The 26,749-nt window shown below is 41.3% G+C and overlaps 2 protein-coding genes across 5 annotated transcripts in view; one reads left to right on the top strand and one right to left on the bottom strand.

Moving 5' to 3' along the window:
- Cwc27 (CWC27 spliceosome associated cyclophilin) overlaps nucleotides 1-6,469 on the bottom strand; it is a 180,172-nt gene extending 173,703 nt beyond the window's left edge. The window contains exons 1-2 of one of the 4 annotated variants that reach the window (XM_052159394.1): nucleotides 6,419-6,469; nucleotides 6,003-6,115 (exon numbers count right to left, since the gene is read on the bottom strand). In XM_052159394.1, the coding sequence (XP_052015354.1) occupies nucleotides 6,003-6,044 (42 nt within the window). In that variant the 5' untranslated portion in view covers nucleotides 6,045-6,115; nucleotides 6,419-6,469. Of the gene's footprint in view, nucleotides 1-6,002; nucleotides 6,263-6,418 lie in introns of those variants that run through there. The other 3 variants (XM_052159395.1, XM_052159393.1, XM_052159396.1) reach the window with 3 other exon arrangements.
- A 21-nt stretch (nucleotides 6,470-6,490) lies between these two features.
- Srek1ip1 (SREK1 interacting protein 1) lies at nucleotides 6,491-25,739 on the top strand. The gene is made up of 5 exons (XM_052159397.1): nucleotides 6,491-6,675; nucleotides 13,621-13,668; nucleotides 21,267-21,410; nucleotides 22,485-22,557; nucleotides 24,741-25,739. Exons 1-5 carry the CDS (start codon nucleotides 6,663-6,665, stop codon nucleotides 24,922-24,924), a joined length of 462 nt encoding a protein of 153 aa, XP_052015357.1. The 5' UTR covers nucleotides 6,491-6,662; the 3' UTR covers nucleotides 24,925-25,739.
- Nucleotides 25,740-26,749: the final 1,010 nt, after the last annotated feature.

The following is a 26,749-nucleotide window of genomic DNA, read 5'->3' as shown; positions in this document are numbered from 1 at the left end:
CCCTACAATGCTGGATCAGGCCTTTCCAGGATCAGGGCCCTCTCCTTACTTCTTCATGGGAGTCATTTGATATGCTACTTATGTCTTGGGTATTCAGAGCTTCTGCGCTAATTAATATCCACTTATCGGTGATTGCATTCCATGTGTATTCTTTTGTGATTGGGTTACCTCACTACTATTTTCAAAAGAGCACCTACCTTCTCTAATCACAGAAAACAAACTCCGATCATTTAAAAACCAAGAGTGAAAACTTGATTGCATTATTTGCAATAAAATTGGTTAGCAAATTATGAAATTAAATGAAGTTAATGAACTCACTGAATTATGACATTATTAGATAATTTTACAATCATTTGGTTGATAATATCTTTGAACTCTACTTTCACATTAAAATCATGCTATCCCTAATTTGGATAAGCATTTATTCTCTGTATGCATATTACAGGTGCATACAGAGGCCAGCGGTCAACACTGGGTATCTATCTTTCTCTATGGTTCTTCACCTTTCTTTTTTATATAGGTCTTCTACTGAACCTGGACCTCCTGGTTAAGGCCCGCCTTCTTATGAAGGATATTTATCCACTTGTTTTCTACCTCCTTGTGTTCTAATTAATAAAAAAAAGGGAGGACATGTACAGAGCCATATTGGGGCGGTCATGCACTGGGTCAGAGTTTGACTTTGGTCAAGGTTAACTTCTCCCAGATAGCCAGGATCCTGTTCCACCTAGGGCCGAGTGCTCGAAGTAAAGGTTAAGCTCATTGTTCCTCCAGGTCTAGGAATTCCTGAATTAAGCAGGTGACCCACCCAGCTGCAGGAGCAGTCAAGACGAGGACCTCCAAGAGAAGCTAGACAACTTCCACCGGAACTCAGCCTGGAGTCTGGGGGGAAGGGTTTGCCCAAACTGTTAAAAGGTCTGGCGCCATTAAAGTTTCTGGCTTTGATCAGTGAATATTGTCTTAGCCATACTTCTTTTCGCCCCTCTTCCCTATTTATTCCTCAGCTTCTGTTCCAGAAACCCACATCGTAATAGCTGCAGGCAGCTATGGAACCCTACACTCATCAACTCAACTGGCCTTCCTGGTGAGCAAGGTTAGTGGTCCAGTGCCTCTGCCATCCCATAGCCTCAAGTCTGGGGTTTCAGATTCATGCAACCATGCCCAACTTTTCATGAGAATATTGGGAATCCAAACTCAGATCTTCTTGTTTACACATCAAGCACTTTATCAACTGAGCTATCTCCCCGGCCCCTGGATGTTTTGTCTCTGGCTTTTCAGTTACCGCCTGATAGCTTATAATCCAGTCTGCCCTCAAGCTCATCCCCACTCCTGATTTTCCTGCTTCGATCACCCCCAGTACCTGGAAGACAGACATGTGTCCCCATGCCTTGTTCATGCCGTGCTGGAGCCTGAACCCAGTGCTTTGTGTATGCTAGGCAAGTACTCTACCAATGTCACTAAAGTCCTAGTCCACAGGAATATTCCTATGTAAATCTGGTGGTGCCTTGCTAAATGGTTATTTGAAAGGCATCATCTCTATAATAGGTGGGGTGATTTAATAGTCTCCTGTTTACTGGTTCATGGCGGCAGTTACTCCTTCGGAGAACCAGGCACTTTAGAATAACCAGAACCTCCACTAAGCCCAGAGGGCTAAATAGCTTATACAACACTGGCTCAATAACTGCAAATAACAAAAAGAATGTCAAATCCTAAGTTTGAGCATCATGGTACAGCTGGAGTTCCAGTATCAATTTTTCTTTCCCACCCCTACTGTACAAAAGTTAACTAGTAGTAATAATCTGTGGTTACCACAGAATGTTCTTGTAAATAAAGACAGCAGAATAACTAAAACCAAACTGATCCTCATGAGGAATCTGTATATAAATCACACCTCTTTTTTTTCTAAAATTCCTTTGCCTTGTCACAAATACAGTTTTGGAAGTGGGGGAAGTTTAAAAATTATCCAGGAAAGTTCTATCTTTTAAGGTTACCCTAGAAGGCATAATTTGAATGAGAATACTTTCCATTTCGTTTCATTTCATTTCGTTTTTTGAGACAGGGTTTCTCTGTGTAGTCCTGGCTGTCCCAGAACTCTGTAGAATAAGCAGAGATCCGTGTGCCTCTACCTCCTGAATGCTAGGTTTAAAAGGGTGTGTCATCACTGCCCAGTGAGAATGGTTTCCCACAGCCAGATGAAAAGGGTAACTCCCTCTCCTCTCCCACCAGCTTGTACATTTTTGCTACTTTATTTCAGAAGCCTAGGAGAGGCTATCCTAAATTATGTAACACTAATGAATGCATTGCATCTTTAGGAGCTTTTTTTTTTTTTTTTTTTTTTTGCAACACACAGCTCTTTTACAACTACTCTGCAAGAATTACGAAAATGAGAGAAGTGAAAATATCTACATTATGGTACACTTTTTTAACGGTTTCATTAACCTATACAGTACTATGAAAAAGCAGGTGGTATGCGCCTTTAATGCTAACACTTGGGAGGCATAGGCAGACACGTCTCTGTGTTATAGGCCCGCTCGATCTGCGGAGCAAGCTACAGGTCAGCCAACACTACATAGTGAGATCCTGACTCCATTTTTTTTCCTTTATTACATTTTTTATTAATTGGGTTTTTTTTAAGATTTTTATTTATTTACTTATTATATGTAAGTACACTGTAGCTATCTTCAGACACTCCATAAGAGGGCATCAGATCTTGTTATGGATGGCAGTGAGCCACCATGTGGTTGCTGGGATTTGAACTCATGACCTTTGGGATAGCAGGCAGTGCTCTTAAACACTGAGCCATCTCTCCAGCCCCTATTTAATTGTTTTTATTTGTTTATTTTTGTGTGTGAAAGAGACTACAACCTGAAACTGGATAGGTAGCTCCCTCTATCGCAGAATGGAACTGAAATGACTTTAAGCACTACTTCCTACTTTCCAAAAGTCCTATCTCGTATAAGCTTGAAATAAAACACTGTCAGAGGGACCTAGGCTTTGCTTCTTAGCAACCTTTTAAATAATTTTGTGATGTTACAAAGACCATATTTAAAAGTAGTTCTGATTTTAATTTTGTAAAACCTAGCAAAAGATAAATAATATTTATTGAGATGTAATCTACATATTACTATGTCACCCCGTTAAAGAGTTCACTGGGTTTTGGAATTTGGCAGCCACTACCACTATTCCCAAAACATCTCATTTCCCTAGGATAAAGCCTTGACCCATTTTCAGTCCCTCTATTCCCACTACCCTTGCCCTCTGACAACCACTAATTTATTTTCTGTCTATATGGACATTGCCATATGATCATTTCATATGAATAGAATCATAAAAACATGTGCCTTTTTGTACCAAATCTCTTTCACCAAATATGTTTCATTGAAATCAGAGGTCTGTCTTCCAGTTCTATATATTTAGGCTTAAAATCATTTAAAACCCTCTCTGTAAAGTATAAATAATGGCTTTATAATCTTAGTGACAAATATTTCAAGACAGAACAAATATTTAATACACGGATCATCTGTAACAATAATAAAGGGAAGCATGTATTCCCAATAACCTTCATAACTTCTAATTATCTGACAGATTTCCCATGCTATCTATGCTTCAATTATATCATTTCTTTCTTATATTTTTACATTGTATTTGTTTTGTTGGAGACAGGGTCTCACTGAGCCTGATCTTGAACACACAGATATCCATCTACATCTGAGTCCTGAGTACTAGTATTAAAGGAGTGGTACAAGTTGGTACATTTGTTTGTTTCCAAAACAGGGTTTCTTTGTATAATCCTGGCTTCCCTGTAGACCAGGGTGGCCCTGTACTCAGAGATCTGCCTGTCTCTGCCTGCCAAGTGCTGTGATTAAGATAAGCACCACTACTCCTGGCCAAGTTTCTACATTATTAATGTTATCTTTAAAATGATGTTTGTGAAAGCTGGCTTAGTTAATCTAGGTACCGTAGGCCCATGTAACTAATCATTAAAAGTTGGATCATAATATTAAAAAAAAAAAAAAAAAAAAGACTAACAAGAACCTGGACTCTGTGTGTGATTTCTTTTTCTTTTTCTCTTTTTTAATGTGGGTTCTGTAACATGTGTCTTTAATCCCAGGGCTCTATGGTAAGCCAAGGAGAGAAGTTCTCCAGAAGCTCACAGGCATAGGCAGCACCACACAACAAAGAGCCATGGCCTTAAGTGGAAGATGAGGGCCATCACCTAAAGTTAGACTCCGAGCCTTCACATGTGTGCTGTGGGACATAGACACACACAGACACACACACACCTCACATATACATACACGATTTTTAAAATATTTGTTAAATAAATGAGTTCCTGTTCAAAAGTGCTTTTACTCTGAATATATCAATCATTTCCTACAGTAAACAACCAGTCCCAGCACAGCCGAGGACTCATCTGAAACCCTGTTTTATTTCTTAAAAAAGAAATCATTAGAGTCAAACAACTAAATCTGCTGAGAGTAGTGACAGTCTAACTTCACCCTCACCTATGCTTAATACCTCTCAGAAGCTAAAGAAACAGCATTAATTCATCCACCTAGCTATTCTTCCAGAGTGTATGAACTCCATCTACTACAATGTGAAGCAATGTTCAAGGTCAGTGGTTCTCAACCTTCCTAATTCTGTGACCCTGTAATACAGTTCCTCATGTTGCGATTACCCTCAACCATAAAACTATTTCCATTGCTACTTTATAACTGCAATCTTGCTACTGTTATAAATCCTAATATAAAAATCTGATATGCAGGATATCTGATATTCAGCCCCTGTAAAAGGGTTATTCAACCCAAGGGGTCACAAACCATAGGTTGAGAACCACTGTTCTAGATGCTTATATTCACCTCTATAGTGTTTGCATTCTATATAAGAAAGAAACAAAAATAAGATCCTATTAAATACTTGGCAATTGCTGAGACCCAGGACATCACTGAGATTTGCTATATGATAGGCCTCTCTGTTAAGAGTAGCATTTGTGCCGGGCGGCGGTGGCGTACACCTTTGATCCCAGCACTTGGGAGGCAGAGGCAGGTGGATTTCTGAGTTAGAGGCCAGCCTGGTCTACACAGTGAGTTCCAGGACAGCCAGGGCTACACAGAGAAACCCTGTCTCGAAAAAACCAAAAAAAATAAAAATAAAAATAAAAAGAGTGATATTTGTACAGGTAAAATAGGATAATAGAGAAATGAACAGCAAACGTGAAGGTCCTGCATTGCAGAATAGTCTATTTTATCTCTACAAGCATTTATTAATTAAAATTAATATTGTCCTCTAGAAATATAGCTCAGCATGAAATCAGGGAATCTATTCCCATTCCTACGCAATAATATCCCTCACTCCCCCACTGCCTCTGACAATGATCTCAAAAAGATACTCCTCCAAGATGTTTTCCCCATCATTTCCTGTTTTTCACCCCATCATACTGTCATGACAATATAATCTCTTCTTCAATACCTCCCAACCAAAGGCAGTCGTGTCGATGCACGTCTGTAATTCCGAGTTGGGAATTAGCAGCTATATACATATACAAGTGTGTGTGTGTGTGTGTGTGTGTGTAGACACACATACAAAGGTAGAATGTGATACAAACCTTTGTATCATCAGCACCTAGTAGAGTGCATGGTGCCAAGGAGGCCTTCAATAAATGATTGTAGAGAATGCATGCGCTCCAGGTTCAACAACAACCAAAAATGAACAATCTTAACGTAAGTCTTAAAAACAACAGACACTAGAAGGCGCTCACGTGAGTTGGATCAAGGAAGTTAAAGGATGAGAAGACTGGCGAATAGAAAAGTTACTCAAGAACGCTTTTAAAAATATGCTGAGACATGTCACCGTAAATAATATAAACATAACACTGGCCATAAGCAGAGTGTAGAGGACAGTTCTCTTGGTCTTTCCAACTCTTAAGACCCCCGACACCTGCCCCTCCCTTCCCGCCCCCAATCAGGGTGCTTTCAATTAGGGTGTCCAGGTAGTGAGGCTCTCACCTTCCCATTTGTGGGCGGCTCCTGGATGTAGATGTTACTCATCTTGCTCAGTGCTCAGGACTCAGTCCTTTAGTGTGGCCACGAGCGAATGGCGGGTCTCCGGCGATGCCCACCTGTTAGTACACAATTCTTTAACTTGGGGGAAACTTCACTCGGTCAGAGTCGGACAAGACGGCCGTACTAAGCAGAAGTTACTCCCCAAACTAACCCCTCATGGACGCCGCCATGTTGCTCCCGGACCGGAGCACCGCTAACTCCGGGAGGGGGGGACTTCCCTGTCCTTCAGGAAACTAGAAAAGACCGTAAGACCTCTGCAACTTTAGAGAATCTGTCGTGTCATTTATAATACTAGCTGAGGGAACAATCCGTAAATCCAGGTGCTGAGTCCAGGTCAGGTCTTTGCGGATGGCACTCACCTCCCGAAGCTGGCCGAAATGGTTCCGACCACGTGTGCGCCGCAGTAAGGACACCCCTGGAAACTGCATCCGCAGCCACTTAGTTCCGCCAACCCTGGATGTGCATCCGGCCTTCCCCGGCCGTGTGAAGTTACAGTGGCCGGGTGGGAGAGATCCCGCTGAGAGCGCGTTGTCCTCGCAACGGACCTGAACCTAACGCGATCTCGAAAGCTCAGGACTCCGGCGATCCCACTCAACCTGCATCATGGCAGTCCCAGGTGAAGATCAACCGCAGGGCTCCCTCACTCCAGAGGAATGAAGCGAGCAGGAGAGTCCAGGGCACGGGGGTGGCAGCGAGTACTTGGGGATTCAAGCGAAGGCCTAGAAATTTAGAATTGTGTGGTTTACGTGAAGAAGTTTACAGTACAAGTTCAAAGAGGGGTGGGAAAGACAGGGAAAGATCATCTCTGTCATTCTTGGGCAAGCCCAAACTGCACACGATCAGAGGGAAAGTGAATTGTAAGAGGGACAAGGGACTTGGTGACAATGAGGCCTAAGGGAACAAGTTGCCCAGAAGACTGTAACTTTCACAGGATTTCAAAATAAAATTCGAAATGCGAACGTTTGCCGAATCCAGGTGGCTCTACTACACCTTATACTGAAAATCACCTGGTCAAGAAGCGCACCTGGGGTTTGTTCTAGCTCTTCCAGCCTGTAGTTACAGTGTGGCTGTAGGCCGGTTGCTGTGCCCTTCTGGGCCTCAGTTTACCTATCAGTTTCAAGAAGGTGCTTTCTTGAATTATATCTAAAATTCTTTGTAGGTTCCACTTTTGTGTTTAGTGGTTTCTAACCTAGAAACAAACGGCAAACTGAACTCCGGGGATTGTTTTTATTTGCTGCTCCAGTTTACTGGAGAGCCGCAAAAACTTCCCCGAGCCGGCTTTGTCAGAATGTTTGTGCAAAACCCTATTATCTGGCCAGTGTTTTTAAGAGATATACCCGCCTCACATCTCAGATTCACAATGCATAGTACTGTAGGAAAGACCCTGAAAATATTTATGAAGCCGCAGCTTTGCTTAAAACTGCCCCTTCCGGCTACTGTTGGGTCCGTCTTTGTTCTGCAACAGCCTTTTCGGAACTTTATGCTGGAGATAGCAGTTGCAGGCTTGGGGTGGGGCTGCTCTCCTAACTTCTGCAGAGGAGCACTCCAGGAGCTGTGAGAAGAGAGATGACTGGACATTCTTTATTGAGTGTGTTGCAGTGAACATGATGGGCACCCTTGCTGCCTTAGCAGGGAAAGGGAGGAATTTACAGAAAGTAGAACTATTGCGGCAAGCAAAAACAAGACAACTTATTAGATAAGTTACCTATTGGATACAGAGAGTACAAAAGGACGTTCCAGATGAGAGCTAACGAAATGTGAGAGGGCAGGGAACCTGCAGGGAGGGGGAGCAGGATACAGAAAGAGGAAGTCTGGAGAGATGGCTTAGCAGTTAAGAGCACTGACTGCTCTTCCGAAGGTCCTGAGTTCAAATCCCAGCAACCACATGGTGGCTCCCAAACATCTGTAACGAGATCTGACGCCCTCTTCTGGTGTCTGAAGACAGTTACAGTATACTTACATATAATAAATCTTTAAAAAAAAAAAAAGGAACCTTAAAAAAAAATGTTCGTTGGTGGTAGCACACGCCTTTAATCCCAGCCCTTAGGCACTTGGGAGGCAGAGGCAGGCAGATTTCTGAGTTTGAGGCCAGCCTGGTCTACAGAGTGAGTTCCAGGACAGTCAGGGCTATACAGAGAAACCCTGTCTCAGAAAAAAACAAAAACAAACAAACACACACACACAAAAAACCAGAAAGGAAGAGGAAGTAGAAGAGGAAATGAAAGATCCCTGCTTTGACTAACTATCAGCTAACCTGAAAGAAAGGTGAAATTAACTAAAAAGATGAATCAAAGTATCAACCTTTTACTAAGTAGCCCATGCATCTGATACTATGTCAAACATTGTAATTTTTCTTCCTTTAATAACCACTGCTGTGAGAAAGCTGTTGTTAGTCTCACTCACAGATGGAGAAATCAAGTAACTTGCCTATTACAAGAGCTAATGTAGGTTATCAGAGCCTGTCACCACCATGCATGCAAATGCATTCTCCAACATATCCATGGCACAATAAATTTCCTGCGACTGAAGAACCTTAGGAGCAAAAACAAAGCGTTGGGATGTTAATAGACAGTAGGAAACCACTTCACGGATTTAAGAAAAATTACGTTTTAGGATACTATGACCTGAGAGTTAGTTAACTTAGAGACATTGTTGGTACTTATGGGTAATTCTGGTAAGTTATGTTAACATTGAGGATGTGGTCTCATTAAGAGAAGCAGCTAACTTGGAAGTGTGTTGGTCGTGGTAGAATCACTAAGGATTGTTTTCATGTGGGTGGAAAATGAGGTTAACCTGGTTCTTGATATTAGCTCATTGAGGAGCCTCATAACTGGGAAGATATCCCTCAAGATCAGAGTTGAGAAACGTCGATGAGGTTGGTCTGGAGCTTGTGTTGAGGTTGATCTGACACAGGAATGGAAATGGCCAATAAACAGCATGGGAATAAACAGATACCAGGCAAGAGGTCAAAATCAACACTTAATAGGAATACAGGGATAAAGCGTGAGGGACTTGATGGACACAGTGAGTAATGTAAAGGGAAGACCTGACCAGAGCCTAGGAATAGCAGCATTTAAGGGGATAGAAGAGAACGATGAGCCTGCATGGTACTTGCCTAGACATTTTGAGAGGCTCTGGTGACCTCTGTGTCACACAGTTGCCCCCAGAGTTGGCCTGCCGTCATTGTTGCATGATTTGAGCAGGCACTCTGGTATGAACGCACCATAAAACTTTAGGAATGAGAATGTGCTCCTTTAGAAAAGGGACAAACAGCGACTTTCCTTCTAGCTTTGTTTGAGATGCTCTTAAACTTGAGACCAGTGTTAATATATATATATGTATCTTAACCTTTCAATTCAAAATAATGTTTCAAAGCATAATAATAAATTGTGTCATTAAGCCAGATGGAACGACTTACATAAACTGTTTAAGCCCACCAAAAAAAAAAAAAAAAAATCAAGATAATAGGCTTGACAGGTGGCACAAACGCACAATGCAACTGCTTTAGAAAATGCAGACACAGAAGAAGGTGTTAAGATAATTTCTTGGATGATCGATCCAGACGCTGCATGGAAGGAAAATGGAGCTCCATTGAGGTGATCATCAAGAAGGACAAGTATTGTGTCGTGCTCTTTTATTTTAGGTGTGATGGATTCAGCTTGGGGTGATTCTGCTCCTGGTTATTATAAGGTATAACTATAGAGTAATGAGGCTGCTTTTCACAAGCCACCAGCCCTGTCTGCTTCAGTGGTCACGTGCTACCACTGCCGTTCCGCCAGCGGCATTGTATGCCAGCTTAAACCATTATGTAGGTAACAATGAGACACTGAAGATCTGAGGGAAAAAAAATCTTAGACACTTAGTCATTTGACAAATGGCATTGAGCATAGGATTCAGTGAAGTTTACTTTCTTTGGAACATTTCTTTGCTCATTCACAGTTGTTCCGTCTAGCTTAGCTGTTGAAGTTGTATCAGTAAGTCAGCGTTCTCCATCAAGAGCTGACCTGGTCCAAGTGGCAGCGTGTGTTAGAAGGACGGTGCAGAAGCTGACCGTGCTCTGTCTGTATAGCCGAGGTAGAGGATGAAATGGCTAAGCCAGCATCCCAGTCTCACATCCCTTCAGCATATTGTTGCAGTGTCTCCGTAATAACAAGTGGGAAGTAACACCACAGCCAACTTTCCTCATTCCTCAGTCATACTGTAGGTAACTTCTCTCTCTCTCACAGGCTGCTGGAATAATGTTCATGAATCATGTCTGGTTCTACCATTCCTGAGGGGCAGCAATCTGTGGATTTTGTAATTCTCTTTAAGTCAATTAACCTTTCATGGGTTCTTTCCTTGTCCCCATAACTAGGGGGACAGTATCTTGAATTTCTTCAGGTTTCTAAGATATTAAAGTCCCCTTCCCTGCAGGAATGATGTGTGTAGCCTGAGCATGACCAATTCTTTTCTACCTTTTCCTGACCTTCTTATGCATTCTCCAATCACACACACACACACACACACACACACACACACCAACAAAATAAAATAAAACAAAAATAAAAACCCAAACCCAAAGCCCCTGGCTTCTTCAGCTCTTTCCTGGCCTCTCAGGTGCTCTTCCACTGTGCTGTGTGTGTCGTCTCTCCATTATTGGTGTTCTGTTCTTACTTGGAGACCGTTGCACACCTGCCTTAGAGTTTCTGTTGTCTCCCACTCTTTTTTATGCTTGTGAGCAAAACTATATGTTGTTTCTCATGTTGGCCAGCACAGTCTGTCCTGCTGTACAGCTAGTGCACACTACCCTAGGGAATCTAGAACGATGAATTCATGGTGATTCCGACATGATTCATGCATGTGTATGACTTTTCTAATACCAGCTCAGAGTTACACCCATTTCCAGGATTTATAGCTCATTCATGACAACCACAGTCCAGTGCTAGAAGTCTTGAATTGGCTTCATCAGATAGTAGAATATATGCCCAAGGTTTGTGGGAACCTGGGCTCCCCAGTTAAGCTCTCATTGATTTGGGGCGTCTATACGTGGGAAGGAGAGGGAATGTCTGCTGAGGAAGGGGCTCCACAGTGCTGCTTTGCTAATCAGGTTCACAAGGGTTTCTCAGTGCCACTGCCCTAGCTAGAGTTCTTGTCTGAACCACAGAAACTAGTGAGTAAGCTATGATTATAGCACTTTTTTCGGGTCTCTTTTGTCTTGGTCTCAAAGGCCCATGTAGAAACTTTTCATTGGGAAGCATGGAAATAACTACAAATGACACTGGGATCTTAATTCAGCCAAAGGTCCATGAGGATATAGCTCATAGGGAGATTTGGGTTAGTTGTTTTGTCATAAAAAGTTTTGTCTCTGTTACGATAGCCTAAGGGAAATTTCATGTTCCTTCTAAAACTATGAAGGGCTTGAAGAAAGAGTTCCTATCAGTCCCTCTTGTAATGAGTTCAGTTCTAGCACAGGCTGAGGTGAAGCAGTTTTGCACCTGTCACTGTTAGTCTCTTGCAGAAGTAATAATGGTGCATGAAGCAGTTTATTCAACATCTGTGGTTTCTATGGAAACAAACTTAACACTGACCCATATTCTCTGAGCTTTTTTTTTTTTTTTTTTTTTTTTTTTGTCAATGTGCAGTTATTTTCATAATGGAGAAGCCTTAGATTAGATTAATCCAGTTTTATTCCACAATGAATCCTGCTAACTGTGGCATATGAGTTCTCATAGGGCAAAGTAGAGACAGGGAGTCTAAAGGGAAGAGACCAATACACAATACTCAAAAACTTCAGCAGGGATGCCTGTTTCTGATTTAAATGCAGATACTTGAAAGTGACAATAGAATTTGAGGTGAAAGCCGGCTTCAGAAGAACTACAACTAGTGAGTACTTAGGAAGGTATCACAGGGTGATGAGTGATACCAGAAAGGTTCTAGCTGTCACTCAGGCTAGCTGTCACTCCAAGGCTAGCTGACGGTGGGGAAATATTACAAACCTTGTGCTGTGGGATTTCCTAGAAGGCTCCAACATCGGGGGCATGCTATGTCCTCATGCTATGTTCTCCGACATCAGGGGCACGTTCTCATACTGTTCTCTGAGGTTGTCAGCAGCAGCAGAGCTGTTTACACATACAGTGTTGTAAGATGTGTTTACAAGCAGCTCATTGACTGTATTTTCCCCCAAAACTAGAAGTAGGAAGAAATAACTAGAGTTTCAGTTTTTTCATAGTAAAGGAATAGTTTAAGAATTATTTCCATTTACAATTACTGATGTTTTCTATCTGTTCTCTACACTTACTATATAGTCTGACATTGGGAACTCCATTTGAAGGATTTAGAAAGTGACATCTCTTTCACCAGAGAGTGGATTGATGCTCCATGGGCCTTTCGTTGCTTCACAGAAGCCACTGGTAGAAGATAAAATTCATTGTAACATTCAATGGAGTATTCAGCCACAAAAAAGAATACATTGTGGTGCATGCTATCCTATGCATGATTCTTGAAAACATTGTGTCAGACTTAGGAATAGTGTGTTCTGACAGACTAATAGAAAGTAGACTAGAGTGGCTGAGATTTGAGAAACATGCATATGTTTGGTGGGTGGGGTTACTCTTCTTGACAAAAATCATCCAGAGGAGGACAGTAATTGATTACCGTACATCATTTCAACTCTTCTCCATGCTGCTGAATTGTACATTGAAGTAATAAAAATCCTCTTCTTAGTATTCAGCAAAACCAGAACGGGGAAGTGGGAAGGGGTGGGTGGGAGGACAGGGGGAGAGAAGGGGGCTTACGGGACTTTCGGGGAGTGGGGGGGCTAGAAAAGGGGAAATCATTTGAAATGTAAATAAAAAATATATCGAATAAAAAAATTTTTTAAACAACAAAAAAAAAATCCTCTTCTTAGCTGTGCATATTATCACAGTTATAAAAGATCAGTTTTCTTTCATTCCTAGTGTTTATATCGTCAACACCTTCTCTATGTACTGACTCACAGAAATATTGTGAATATTTGTAAACTTTTATCAAATTGGGATATGTAACTACCTTGTTTTCATGTCTCAAAGTTCAAGTGCTGAATTTAAGTGATTTTTTTTTTTGTAATGATACCTTAGAATTACAGTGATGGAATTTTACCAATTTCTTTGAGAAAGTTGGGATTTTTTTTTCTGAAAGACAAAAAAATAAATAAATAAATAAACATTAGTTGCACCTTAACGTGTACACACACACACACACACAAAATAATGTTAATTACATTTCAACATTAAGCCATAGTATCCTACAGTCTCTTACCCCATGTTGTTGGATTCCTAAAATGTTTAAGTTCTCAATTATAATGCCGGGTTCCTATTGAATTAGAAAAAAAAATATGTTCTTGAAATATTGGTCAAATGATTCAGATAAATTCACTTTCAGTAAGTTGACTGTTCATCAGAATAACAGAGTAGTGTTGCTAAGATTAGAGATTTTTTTTTCCAGGAATTTTAGTAGAAAAGGTTATCTTAGTTTTTTATCATATGACAAAGTCCTTATTCTCACTTACATGTATTTCCCCAAATGTTCTCCAATTGTATTTCAGGTTGCAACAAGGACAATGTCCGAGCAGGCTGCAGAAAATGTGGCTACCGTAAGTGTGCTGAAGAGCAACATTGTGTCCACTGTGCTTGTGTTCAGGGTCCTTTGCTTCCTGGGGGCTGGGTGACTCAAGAGCAACATTGTGTCCACTGTGCTTGTGTTCAGGGTCCTTTGCTTCCTGGGGGCTGGGTGACTCAGCATCCTGACCTCAGCAGCTCTGTGGGTGGACCTGAGCCCTTCCCAGGGTTTGTATTGGACTCCCTATGTGGTAACTAGCTAATAAGATGCTCTGAAATGTTGGGGGTCAGCTGTAGACTGTTTGGAGGAAATAGAACTAAAATAATTGAAAATATGAAAGTAAAAGATTATGTATAAAGAAGAATAGGTGGTGCTGAAGAGGTGGCTAGGCCAGTTCGGAGCACTTGTCTTTTAGAGGATAAGGGTTTGATTCCCAACACCCATGTGGTAACTCAGAGCCATCTGAAACTCTACTTCCAGAGAGGGAGCATTGTTTTCTGGCTTCCACAGGTGTGCACATGGTACATATATATACATGCAGGCAGGCCAGACACCCATATATAAAAAATAGAATAAGTAAATCTTAAAAAGTGTAAAATGCTTATAATGTTTATAATGTTTTACATATATATAAGATACATATGTGCAAGTGTATATATACATGTATGTGTGTATGTACAATATATTTACAAACATATGTATATATATAACACATACACAGTTATACACACACACACACACACACACACACTCCTATTATTTCTCTTTCCAAATACTAGATGAAGATGTAAAGGCATTGAAGTGATTTTAATGTTTCCTGAATGTATCCCTTTGTATAAGGGTTTGATTGGTCTCAGAATTTCTGCTCATGGGCAGAAACCTATTGAGTTCAATGCTGAGGCCAGTGGATTACTCTAGTAGAACTAGAAGGTACAGCCAATCCTGTGTAATTGCATACTGTATCACAAATGTGATTTTATTCTGTAAACCGCATTCCTGGAGGTTAGGCCCAGCAGCTCTTCAGTCCTCACCAATAAATAGTTATCCTGGAAGCACTGCTGCCTCTAAAGCCGACTGACATCGTGCCGACTACACTGAACTGTTAGGATATTCCAGTTCATTAAAGGATTATTTGCTAACAAAGATTCCAAAGAATACCACGAAATTGATTTATGAACTTTGTTATTAAAAAAATAACTTACTAATAGATACCACAGACTACAATTAAACTCTGCAGAAGTTTCCTATCTTCATCTTTATGAATAGTCCCTCTGGTGGTCCTGGGAACAATGACTGGGGCACACACCTCAGCACTTGACTAGATGTGCAGTAGTTAACTAGATGCAGTAGTTAATTAGATGCAGTAGTTAACTAGATGCAGTAGTTAACTAGATGTGCAGTAGTTAACTAGATGCAGTAGTTAACTAGATGCAGTAGTTAACTAGATGTGCAGTAGTTAACTAGATGTGCAGTAGTTAACTAGATGCAGTAGTTAACTAGATGCAGTAGTTAACTAGATGTGTAGTAGTTGGCACATACATGCCTTTCCCATTCTGTTCTTTGGTTTTCTTTCTGCAAAATGACAGTTATAGTACTGTCTTGATAGGGTTTTATTGCTGTGAAGAGACACATGAACAGGGCAAGTCTTATACAAAAAAATATTTCATTGGGGCTGGGTTACAGTTTCAGAAGTTCAATCCATGATCATGTCAGGAAGCATGACAACGTGTAGGCAGACATGGTGGTTTGGGAGCCAAGAATTCTAAATCTTGATCCAAAGGCAGCCAGGAGGAGGCTATCTTGCACTGGTAGGGGCCTGAGAGACCTCAAATCCCACCCCCATTGTGACTCACTTCTTCAAGGCCACACCTCCTAAGAGTGTCACTCCCTAGGGCCAAGCCTATTTAAACCACCACAAGTACCTAACCTAGAGGTTGCTGTGAATGCTAAATGTGCTTGTGTTGAGTAGTGACTTCAGGTCATTGGCCAGCCACAGTAGGTCATCAATGTTTGTAGGCTGTGAATGTTGCATGTTAGAAAACTAAGGCATGGGGTCTTCCGCTACAGGGTCGGGAAGTGGAGCTCTTATTACCAGGTTTCATGGTGTGTGGTGCTCTCTGTTTTCTTACTCTCTAGTGGTAAAATATATTGCCTTAGTGAGGGTTTCTGTTGTTGTGAAGAGACACCATGACCACAGCAACTCTTTTTTATAATTAAATTTATTTATTTACTTACTTAGCAACTCAATATCAGCCCTTCCTCTCCTCCCAGTATCCCCTCATGCAGGTCTTCCTCCATTCCACCTTCCCCTTTTGTTTAGCCTCCCACTGAGGCCAGCCAAGGCAGGTGGTCCATTTAGTGGTGGGGGGTCCGCAGGCAGGCAGGCAGCAGACTCAGGGACAGTCACTGCTCCGGTTGTTGGGAGACCCCCATGAGGACCAAACAGCAGCTCAGAAAGGAAAGCATTTAATTGGGGCACTATGACCAAGGCAACTCTTATACATAAAATATTTAATTGGGACTGCCCGACAGGTTTCAGGGGTTTAGTCCATTGTCCTCACCATGAAAAGCATGTCAGTGTGCATGCTGACCTGGTGCTGGAGGAGGAGCCAAGAATTCCACATCTCTATCTGAATGCAGCAGAAGGAGAGAACTGACTTGAGAGTCTAAGACCTCAAACTCCTCCCCCACTAAGACACCTTCCTCCACACCTACTCCAGCAAGGCCACACCTCCTAATAGTGGCACTCCATGTGAGTCAGGCATTCAAACAGAGTCTACCAGGGCCATTCCTATTCAAACCACGTGTATCAAATGTAAAATCTTAACCTCTCTCAGTGTATGTGTGTGTGTGTGTGTGTGTGTGTGTGTAGATAGATAGACAGACAGACAGACAGATAGATAGACCGGTAGATAGATAGGTGTATGTATGTGAATATATATATGTTTGATTTCTGTAGAAATATTCTTAGGAGTGGAAATATGGAATTGTCTTGTGGACTTTTTGAGAAACCACCTAAACTTTTCCACACTGGCTATACTTTATATTTCTTACTACTAGTAAATTAAAAAAAAAAAAAAACTTCCCATGTTCCCACATTAGCATTTATTACTTTTCCAATTTGATGACATTTATAAATGGGTGTTGATAAGAATGTTTGGCCATTGTCCCTAGTTCCAGAACCAGATGGGGTGAAAATCCTCAGATTTCCCAAGTGAAAAAGCTAATAGTGGCACCTGTTGTTCCTTATAGCAAATGTTTTCCAGCCAATTGGGGTGTCTTCTCATGACTCTTAGTGAACTCAATGTGGACACTAATTGCTAGAGGACCACATGGATATTTAGAAGGTTGAAACCAGCCCTTCAGGGATGGGAATGTTCATACAGGTGACATCAATCACTTGTAATCAGCAATTTAACTAGCAATGCCTGTACGATGGAAATCCATAGACAACCCTAAACTACAGGGTTCTAAGTGCTTTGGGGCTGATAAATATACTGAGGGTCTGGGGAGGTGGCACACCCAGAATGAGGCCACTTCTCACAGACACACCCAGTTATTGCCATTTAGCTGCTTGTGAGCTGAGTACTTCATAATAAAGTGCAAATGGTAAGGTACCTGCTTCCTTTCACTCAGTGAACCATTATCGCAAATTATCAGATTTGAGGAAGTTTTGGGAACCCTGTGACTTTATAGTTGGCCAGTCTGTGTGAGTAGGCTAGATTTGTGATTGACATCTGAGGTTGGTGAACATTATGAAACTGAACCCAGGCTGCACTAAGCCTGGAAGGTGTCCAAACTGGGCCAGCAAGATGTCTTAGTAGAAGCCTTACAATCTGATCGTCCCCGCAATGCATTTAAAAGCAGAAGGAAAGACCTGACTCAGCACAGTCGCCCTCTGACCCCTATATGCACAACTTGGTGCAAATACATGCTCCATACACACAGACATACAAACACACAAGAATTTAGGGACAGATTTAATTCTATAATACTCATTGTCCAGAGGGTAAAGAACTAGTGGTTGTTGGTGTGGACCAAAGTTACCTGCACATTTGCTGTGGGAAGCGTTGTAAGTAGAACATAGCCATACTGATAGATGCGAACTTATATTTCATTGTTATTTTGGTAATAATTTGGAACAACTGCTTATATGCTTTTTGGCCACTTGTATTTTTCTGAAGATATTTGTCTTGTCTTTTTTTTTTTTTTTTTTAAAGACTACTTCATATTTTCGTTGAGTTTTAGTTGTTCCTTATGTGCAGTTAGCAGACATAACACTATCAGATTTATGGCTTATAAGTATTTTTCTCATTCTTTCTAAGTTATTTTTCCCTTTCCCTGGTAATGTTTGCAATTTTTTTCTTTATTTAATATATGTAAGCACACTGTAGCTGTCTTCAGACACTCCAAAAGAGGCCCATCAGATCTCATTATGGATGGTTGTGAGCCACCATGTGGTTGCCAGGATTTGAACTCAGCACCTTTAGAAGAGCAGTCAGTGCTCTTAACTGCTGAGCCATCTCTCCAGTACACCCCCCCCCCTTTTTTCTTTAAAGATTTATTTATTATATGTAAGTACACTATAGCTGGAAGTCTATTTTAAGTTTGATAAAACTAAGTTTTCTTTTGGTGCTTTATGCTTTTGGCATCACATTTAAGAGTCTTGACAAATCCAGAATGGTGAAGATTTACCCTATGCTTTATTCTGAAATCTTGGGGTTTGGACTCGTACATTTTCGGTCTGTTGGTCCTCTGAGTTTGGTTTTGCATATGATGCACAACGAGGGCCTGTGCTATTGCTTCTCGTGTAGAGGGCACTTGCTTCAGCTGGCTGCTGGCCTCCCCCTGAGTGAGAGACTGGGCACTCAGGATCCAGTTAGCCATCGCATTTCCTTTTCTGTGGTCATTGTGACAGAATGCCTGAATGGGACGCATTGCTTCTCTTTAGCTCATGGTCTCCTGGGCTTCTAACTATCATGGTCTGGTCTGTTGTCTCTGGGCCCCCTTAAGGCAGAGTGAGATGGAGGATGTGTGTGCTCACCTCACTGCAGACCGGAGGCAGAGAGAGAAGTTCTGTGCGGCTGTCATCCTTTTCCTCTGTATTGCATTCTGACAATGTACGGGAAGGTACAACCCACATTTGGACTGTGTCATACTGAACCTGGCCTCTCACTAATGGAGTTTGATGATTTGGTTACTCTACTTAGCCAGCTTGGCCCAGGGATCCCCTGTCTGTGTGTGTCAGGGGACTACATCATGCCCACCTGACCTTTTTGTTTTCTTAACAGGGGCTATAGTGTTGTAGGGATCCAAACTCTGGTCCTCACACTTGCCTGGCAAGTGCTTTGTCGCTGAGCTAACTCCCCAGCCCCTTACGATCTAATAACTCTTTACCGTCCATCATCTGAGTCTATTTAGAAAAGAAGCCACAAGGAGATAAATGGTTGGAGACACAATGATATCCTAAGCATCTTTCACTTAAACCCAATAAGAAAAACCACAGCAACAGACAAAAACAAAACTCCATTGCAGTGTCACAGGTAATTTACCATGTCACTGTCATTAACTCGGAGCCAGACCAATTGTGGGGACTCCTAAGCATTTGTCTTACATGTTGATTTCAGTGCCAGGCATTTGGATATAACGCTAACTTGGCTAAGATTGTGTCAGAAATTCTGGTCCCAAAGGCTACAGTGCAAAACCCTCTTTTCTGTGCTAAGTACAGTGCACTGGAGGGAAATAATGTGATAATGATAGAACCAAACCAAGAAACCTAGCTCAAAAGAAGAAAGGCGGCCCACCTCACTGCTGGGAAGCGAAGGGTCTTAAAGAGAAAGCAGGGGGTGCATGCCCAGCACAGTGAGTCACACCCTGACTGGATGCCATCAGGGCTGTGCGATTAAGCTCTAGAGCCCTGGCGGTGGCAGGGTGCCTAGAGCAGCCTCTTACATAAAGCCAGGATCCCTGCCCTACCTGTGAGACAGAAATTAGGAAATTTTCACTTAACCATTTAGAGAAATTAATAAGACCGCTTATGTTTGAGAATCTACAAAATAGTAATTAGAAGGAAATGAGCAATAAGCACTCGGAAACCAGACCTTTACCTTGTCATGTAAGGGATGAACTGTGCAGTCCACACTGAGACAGGAACTATTGCTCCAGTGCCAAGAAATTACTATTAGAAGGGCAGTCTTCTAGAGGCTGATGCAATAGCTTGGTTAGTAGATCATTTGCCTAGCATGCAGAAAGTTATAAGTTCAGTCCAGAGCACCATATAAACCACAGGCATAGTGACCCACACCTGTAATCCCAGCTCTGTAATTACTTTAGAAGAAGGAATGCGATGGGACTGAGGCAGAACTTCCAAAAGGTTTAATAAAACCACAAATCTCTATCTCTCTTCTGTGTGTGTATGTATATGTGCCTGCATGCTCACATACCTGCAAACATTTCCCTTAAAATAATCCAGATGAGTGTGACAAAATGTTAACATATGGATGACATGATGCAGACAGTAGTTCTGTTAGTTCCTGTAATGGGATTTGTAATAGTGAATTCTAAATACACAGTAAATGCTTTCCCTGGTTAACTGTCTGGTTGCTGTGACAGAGTCCCAAACAGGAAGCATACTTACAGGAAGAAGAGTTTCTTTAGGCCCACAGTTTAGAGGTATAGTTCATCATGGCAGAGAAGTCATGGCAGCAGGTACTTGGGGCAGCTGCTCACACTGTACCCACAGGCAGGAAAATCGTTGCTGAGGTTGCCATGGCAACATGTGACCATCAAGGGAAATCTTGAGGAATTTGTTCTCTTCTCCCACCATGTGGGTCACAGGGATGGAACTCACGTCCTCGGGCTCAGTAGTAGCAAATGGCTTTACCCACTGAACCATCTTGCTGGCCACACTGTGTCCTTTGTGTTCAGTCCAGGAGCCGGCCCAAGGCATGCTGCTGCCCACGTATAGGGTGGGTCTTCCCTCTCCAACTAACCTAATCTAAACCCTCAGAGTGTGCAGGAGGCATGTCCTCAGATGAGCCTCGATCCTTTCAAGATCAAATCAGCGATAACCATCACAGTGAACAAATATTGAAACTTCCTCACTAGAAGAAATTTAAGAAAACTGATAGCAGAATTTAAATATTAATTTTTGAATCCTTTAAAGAGGTATTTTTAGTTGTGTTGATACTTACAGGTTACGGCAACTTTACTTAGATGAAAGATGTAACCATGTGAGTTAGCACTCAAGCTGAGGGGAAAGCTGTGGGGGATGGGATAAAATACAAAGTTTCATGCCTGAGAGTATGTTGTTAGTTACCCTGATCTAAATAATGTAAAATAATCTGTGCTTATCGGAAGAGAAAACAGTGATTCAAAATTCTGAACTGCATGGCAAGTGCCCCCACAGTGCTTCTTGAATTAGAAGTTTCAATGAAGCAGGGAGAAGTTCTGTTGGAAGAGTGTATTCCCACAAAAACATAGGGAATGGTACTAACCCACCCACACCCACCACAGAATACAATCAGGCTTTGGTGTCCTTACTGCGCTCGTACTCGGTGGCCTGCCGTGAGTACCTGAGCAGAGAGCACAGATATGGTTTCTTTCTTCTCCTCTCTCGTCTTCTTTATTTAGCTGGTCATCTGACTTTCGAGTGCCGCAATTTTCTCCGGGTAGATCCCAAAAGGGACATTGTGTTGGACGTCAGCAGCACAAGCAGTGAGGACAGTGATGAAGAGAACGAGGAGCTGAACAAGCTGCAGGCTCTGCAGGAGAAAAGTAAGCCGTGGCTTCTGTCCATTGTCCCCTTGTGACTCACAGGGCGCTTACTTACGTAACTGTGCTCATCACAGAGGTGTCTTTCTTAGTGCATGCGAGGGCTACGGCTTAGGTGAGAACGTCAGCTTTGATGGAAGTCATTGCCGTAAGATTAGTAATCAGTTATGAGACCGGGAGGCGAGTTGGTCCGAGTCCACAGTTGGTGTTTTGCTTTTTCCTCAGCTGTTGCCTGTTACATTGGTGTAACACAGACATTGGATCCAGGGCCCACTGACAAATACCAGAGAGTTAGACAATCGGAAACTTACTAGCAATGTTAAGTACACAAAGAATCCTAGGCATAGGCAGGCAAGCATTCTAAGACTGACAATATATTCGCCCCAGGAATTTCTTTTCTGCTTTTGGACATACTCTCACCAAGGTCTTCCAACGTGGGGTTGGAGAGATGGCTCCACAGTTAAGAGAACTTGCTGTGGTTCCAGGGAAACTGAGTTCAACGCCCACCTCAGGAAGCTCACACCTGCTTGCAAGTCCCGCTGCAGGGGATCATCCCCACTCCTGGCTGCACAGCACCTACACACATGAGGCCTGCAAGATACACAGTCACATAAGTAAAAATACCATTTAAAATCATTAAAAAAATAATATAAGAAGCTTTTATACTACTCCAAAACAAAACACAATCCCGCTGCAGTTGACTATAAAAGAAGCATCTCTCATTTTGTGCAGTCTTGTGCACAAAAACCTTGTTGCTATAATGGGGTAAACATGAAGTTGTGTGCTTGTAAACTTCATGTTAGAGGACATGCTAGTATATAGAACTAAAATATATTTTTTACTTATTTAAAATGAGAGGATTATAAATATTAAACTCATTGGGTTTGAGATTTTCAGAAAGATTTTTTTAAGCATTTATTTACTTTTATGTATGTGAGTATATCTATCTGCATGTCTGTGTTTTTGTTGTCTTTGTCCTTCTAACTATAAACTAAATCTGTGCATGCATACAGACAGCATTCTAGGACATAGACTCACAGTGACCTGATTTTCTTCTCCCTACCTTCTTCCTTACAGGAATAAATGAAGAAGAGGAAAAGAAAAAGGAAAAAAGCAGGGAGAAAATTAAACTGAAAAAAAAGAGGAAAAGGTACATTTTAATGGATTGTTTACTTGATGGAGAAGAAAACCGGAAGTTGTTAATCCAGGAAGGATTATAGATTTTATTTTTTATAGAGTCCAGTCAATTTACTATTAGTGTTTTCTTTATGAGAATGAGATAGTTTAGTGAAATAGGAAAGTCCTCTGCGTTAGAAAGTAGGAGTCAGAAATGACGTTATCGCTCGGTCACATGTTCTCTGGAGGAAGCTGAGGTTCTGAGCAGTGGCCACACCCCTTCCCTTTTATACATTTGTATTCTGGATGTCGCCTTTATAACAAGAGCTGATCTTAATTGGATACACATCTAAATTTTTCATAAATAGTTTGTGCTCATTTTGAAATTGGATTCTAAATATCCATATTCTCCTATCATTGCCATGACTAATAAACTAATTAATTAATGTATTATGGAATTTAATAGACACACACACATCACATATGTGTGTGTGTGTGTGTGTGTGTCCTTAGACCCTGAAACCCAAACTTCTTCATGCATGTAGAGATAACCACCTAATGGTGTGCTGTGCTCAAACCTAGTTTTGCCTTAAACCTGATAATCCAGGACCAAAAAACTAAGGAAAAAATGCACAGGCATAGAAGAAGCTATCTGTGTGCAAATAAGTAGACCAGCAAGATAAAAAGAAGAAAGTGAGGGGAAGCTTGGGGATAGGGGCTCACGCAAGCCACTCCTAGGGACAAGGATCTCTGAACCCTGCAGGCTTATGAATTCACTTTTGCTCCTGTATCTGTCCTGATGTTTCTTAGTTTGGGTTATAGTCCTGATATTTAGATTGCTGAGCTAACTTTTAAAAAGTTTTTAAATTAAGACATATGTCTTAGTTAGAGTTTCATTGCTGTGAACAGACTCCATGACCAAGGCAACTCTTGTAAGGACAACATTTAATTGGGGCTGGTTTACAGGTTCAGAGGTTCAGTTCATTATCATCAAGGTGGGAGCATGGCAGCATCCAGGCAGGCATGGGGCAGGAGGTGCTGAGAGTTCTACCTCTTGTTCAGAAGGCATCTAGCAGAAGACTGGCTTCCAGACAGCTGGGACAAAGGTCTTAAAGCCCATGCCCATGTCCACAGTGACACACCTAATCTAACAAGGCCACACCTCCTAATAGTGCCAGTCCCTGGGCCAAGCATATACAAACCACACATCTTAATTGCACAGTATCCCCCTTCACCTTCCCATATACCCCTCCACTTGCTCTCAAATCTATGGCTTCTTTTCAAAACTTTCAAATATTTATATTTTTATGTAAATAGATAGATAGATAATAAACTCCTAAACATATAAATACAACCTGCTCAGTCCGTATAATATTACTCATATGAACTAACTTTTAAGATGCCTACTGCATTTTAAGTTAACTCAGCTTCCGTGCTGTCACATATATTTTCTCGGTTTAGACATAGGTAAAATGTTGTACTTTACATGAGATCTAAAAAGATGACTTCTTTTTTTTTAATCCCCACCCTAACTCCGCCTGCCCACATCAGGGAAGGAAATTCTATGGGTGTTCCCTGTCAATTTCATGTTAAAATATTAAAAAAATATAATGATAAATGATCCCCATTCACCTACATGCAAGTATTCATTTTAAAAGTCCCCTTTCTGTAACTAATAAAACTCACTTGGAAATACAAGTGCTCATTTCTATGCCTCTGCAAGTAGGAGGATCAAGTTCATTATCATGAAAAATCACAGGAATTGCAGAAGTGCTTTTATTTTGTTAATTTTTAGCTCTTATCCATTCATTCTGAGGAACAATTAGGATCCTTTTTCTATTGAGCCATAATTGCATCCTTTTGTGACTTAAGAGAACATGCTAACAAGTTATTACATACACGAGTGGGCTGTGTGTGTGAGGTCAGTGAACTCCGTTTCGGTTTCCCCTGTAAGATTCTGAAAGGCAGGCAGCACAGTATGCAAGCCCATGGTGGCCCCAGAAAATACCTCAATTCTCTAGTGTTGAACAGAATGAATTTACCAGTTTCTGAGACCAAGCAGAGAAAATTGAATGCTCACTTATTGAGAATAGAAGGCAGTGTTTTAGTATCTGGGCTCACTCTTCCCCTCCCAAGACTTGAGGCAGCTCAGATCCTACACAGTTGATGTCTCCAGCCCTAACTGCAGTGCCAGTCACAGCCTGTTCTTGCCCCTAGGTCTTACTCCAGCACCACTGAAGAGGACTCCGCAAAACAAAAGAAGCAGAAATATCAGAAAAAAGAAAAGAAAAAGGAAAAAAAGAGCAAATCAAAAAAAGGGAAGCATCACAAAAAGGAAAAAAAGAAGAGAAAAAAGGAAAAGCGTTCTTCCCCTGACCGTTCTGAAGTCACCAAAAAGTAACAGAGTCTTGGGCCTAACTCAGGAAATAGAAGAATTCGGTGTTTTTAAATATTGAGCCTTCCTTGGAATTGCTATATAATTACACTCCACAGAAAGCCCCTGCCTCCTCCATAAAGACATTTGTCACCTATTGGGGCCCTTATCTCTCTGCCCATCTGTATTAAACCCATCTCCTTACTTGACAGCTGTGCCTCAAGCATAGATATGTGTACAAACGAAGCACACCATTTTAGCTATTTGTGTCTCGGTGTCTTAGGCCGGTGCTGTCTCTTGTTAATTAGCACGTGGCTTTACTGCAATCAAAGGAATAATCTACACAGCTGCTCCTGCGTCACGTCCGCCTTCCAGTGGGAGAGCTGCCTTGGCGGTAGTGATTTGCTCTTGATTCTGAGCAGCTTTCTGTACTCTGTAATGTATAAAGAAAGGGTCTTCGCTGTTGTTTTAAATCTCTAGACTTTTTAAATAACATCACTGAGGATAAAACTGCTTTACTGTTAAGTAGTAAGTTTTTAAATGAACGGGATCTACAGGAAGATAATAATGAAAGTATAACAGTGCCCTTGTTTTATGAAATACTTGTTTCTGGCACTTACCTCCCATGTTTTTAATAACAACTAAAATATCCCTTTTTTTAAAATAATCATTTAGCTTACTAGAAAGTCTGGCAGGGAGATTCTGTGCTGGTCAAGTTTATTAGGGTAGATCCTGGGTTGATTGACAAATGTGCCACATTGGCATGTCTTAGGTGATACCTCAAACACAGAGATTTTTGTGCATTAACAGCAAAATCCTCATTAAAAGTGATCTTTATTATATCTAGTGTATATGATGCTTGCATATATCCGTATTATGGCAGTTTTTATGAATGTTTGCATATATATTTATTTTTTCTGAAATGGTTTTAGAGTGAGTTTCACACTGAACTTCTGGCTTCATGGATAATCAGTGTTGGTATTTCTTCTTTCACTTTGGTCACAGATCTTAGTAACACTGTGAACATTTTTAAATTGAAATTTTCATTCTGTACTTTTTAAAATTGATGACTTGGAGGTAGCATCATGAAAGCCTTTGTATAATAATGAAATTTGTATATAAATAAGAATTTTCAATGACATGTCAGTAGATTTAAGTGTTTCTTACATTTTAATTTCATGGTTATCAGTGTAGAGTAGCTTAACATCTAGCATTCCCTAATACCAACAAGTTAATGTATTATGCCATAAAGCACTGAGCACCAAGCTGTTTCTGAGTACCTTGCTGTGGTGCACTTAATACATCTAACACATCACCAGATTGGGAAGTACACTTGTGGCCGTGGGCAAATTTATGGCCATAAAATCAGATGCATACACTTGGCCTTGCAGTCTGGAGAGCTTTCCCAGTTTTTCCCTTATGCAGCACCCAAACTGACTTTCCCTGGTTGACTCGGGCAGTCCTAGGAAGTCCCTCACTGTACCCTCCTCTCTGCTCAGGTTGCACAGAAGTCACGCCCACACCCTTCCCTACACTGCTCCCATGAAGTACACGTATCTTCAGCTCTTCCACTAACTGGCTAGTCTCCTGGCCCATAAAAAAGTAATTTTGTTTAGAGTTTTGTCAGTTGTTTGAACTAAAGCACAGAACTCTGAGACTTTTAAGGATTTGGTTTTGTCTATGCTAATTTTTTGTGAAAGTTCAGTTATCTGAATTAATAAAAAATTATTTGGATTAATAAAGCAAAATGTCATTTTTAAAATACTTTTTTTAAAACAGCAGGGAGCTGGAAAAGTTGCTCCACGGTTAAACGCTCTTGCTGCTGTTGGGAGGATCTTAGTTCAGTTCCCAG

This window comes from Apodemus sylvaticus, chromosome 16 (genome assembly GCF_947179515.1).
Source record: "Apodemus sylvaticus chromosome 16, mApoSyl1.1, whole genome shotgun sequence".
Classification (NCBI taxonomy): Eukaryota; Metazoa; Chordata; class Mammalia; order Rodentia; family Muridae; genus Apodemus; species Apodemus sylvaticus.
This window is presented reverse-complemented; position numbering and strand designations above follow the sequence as displayed.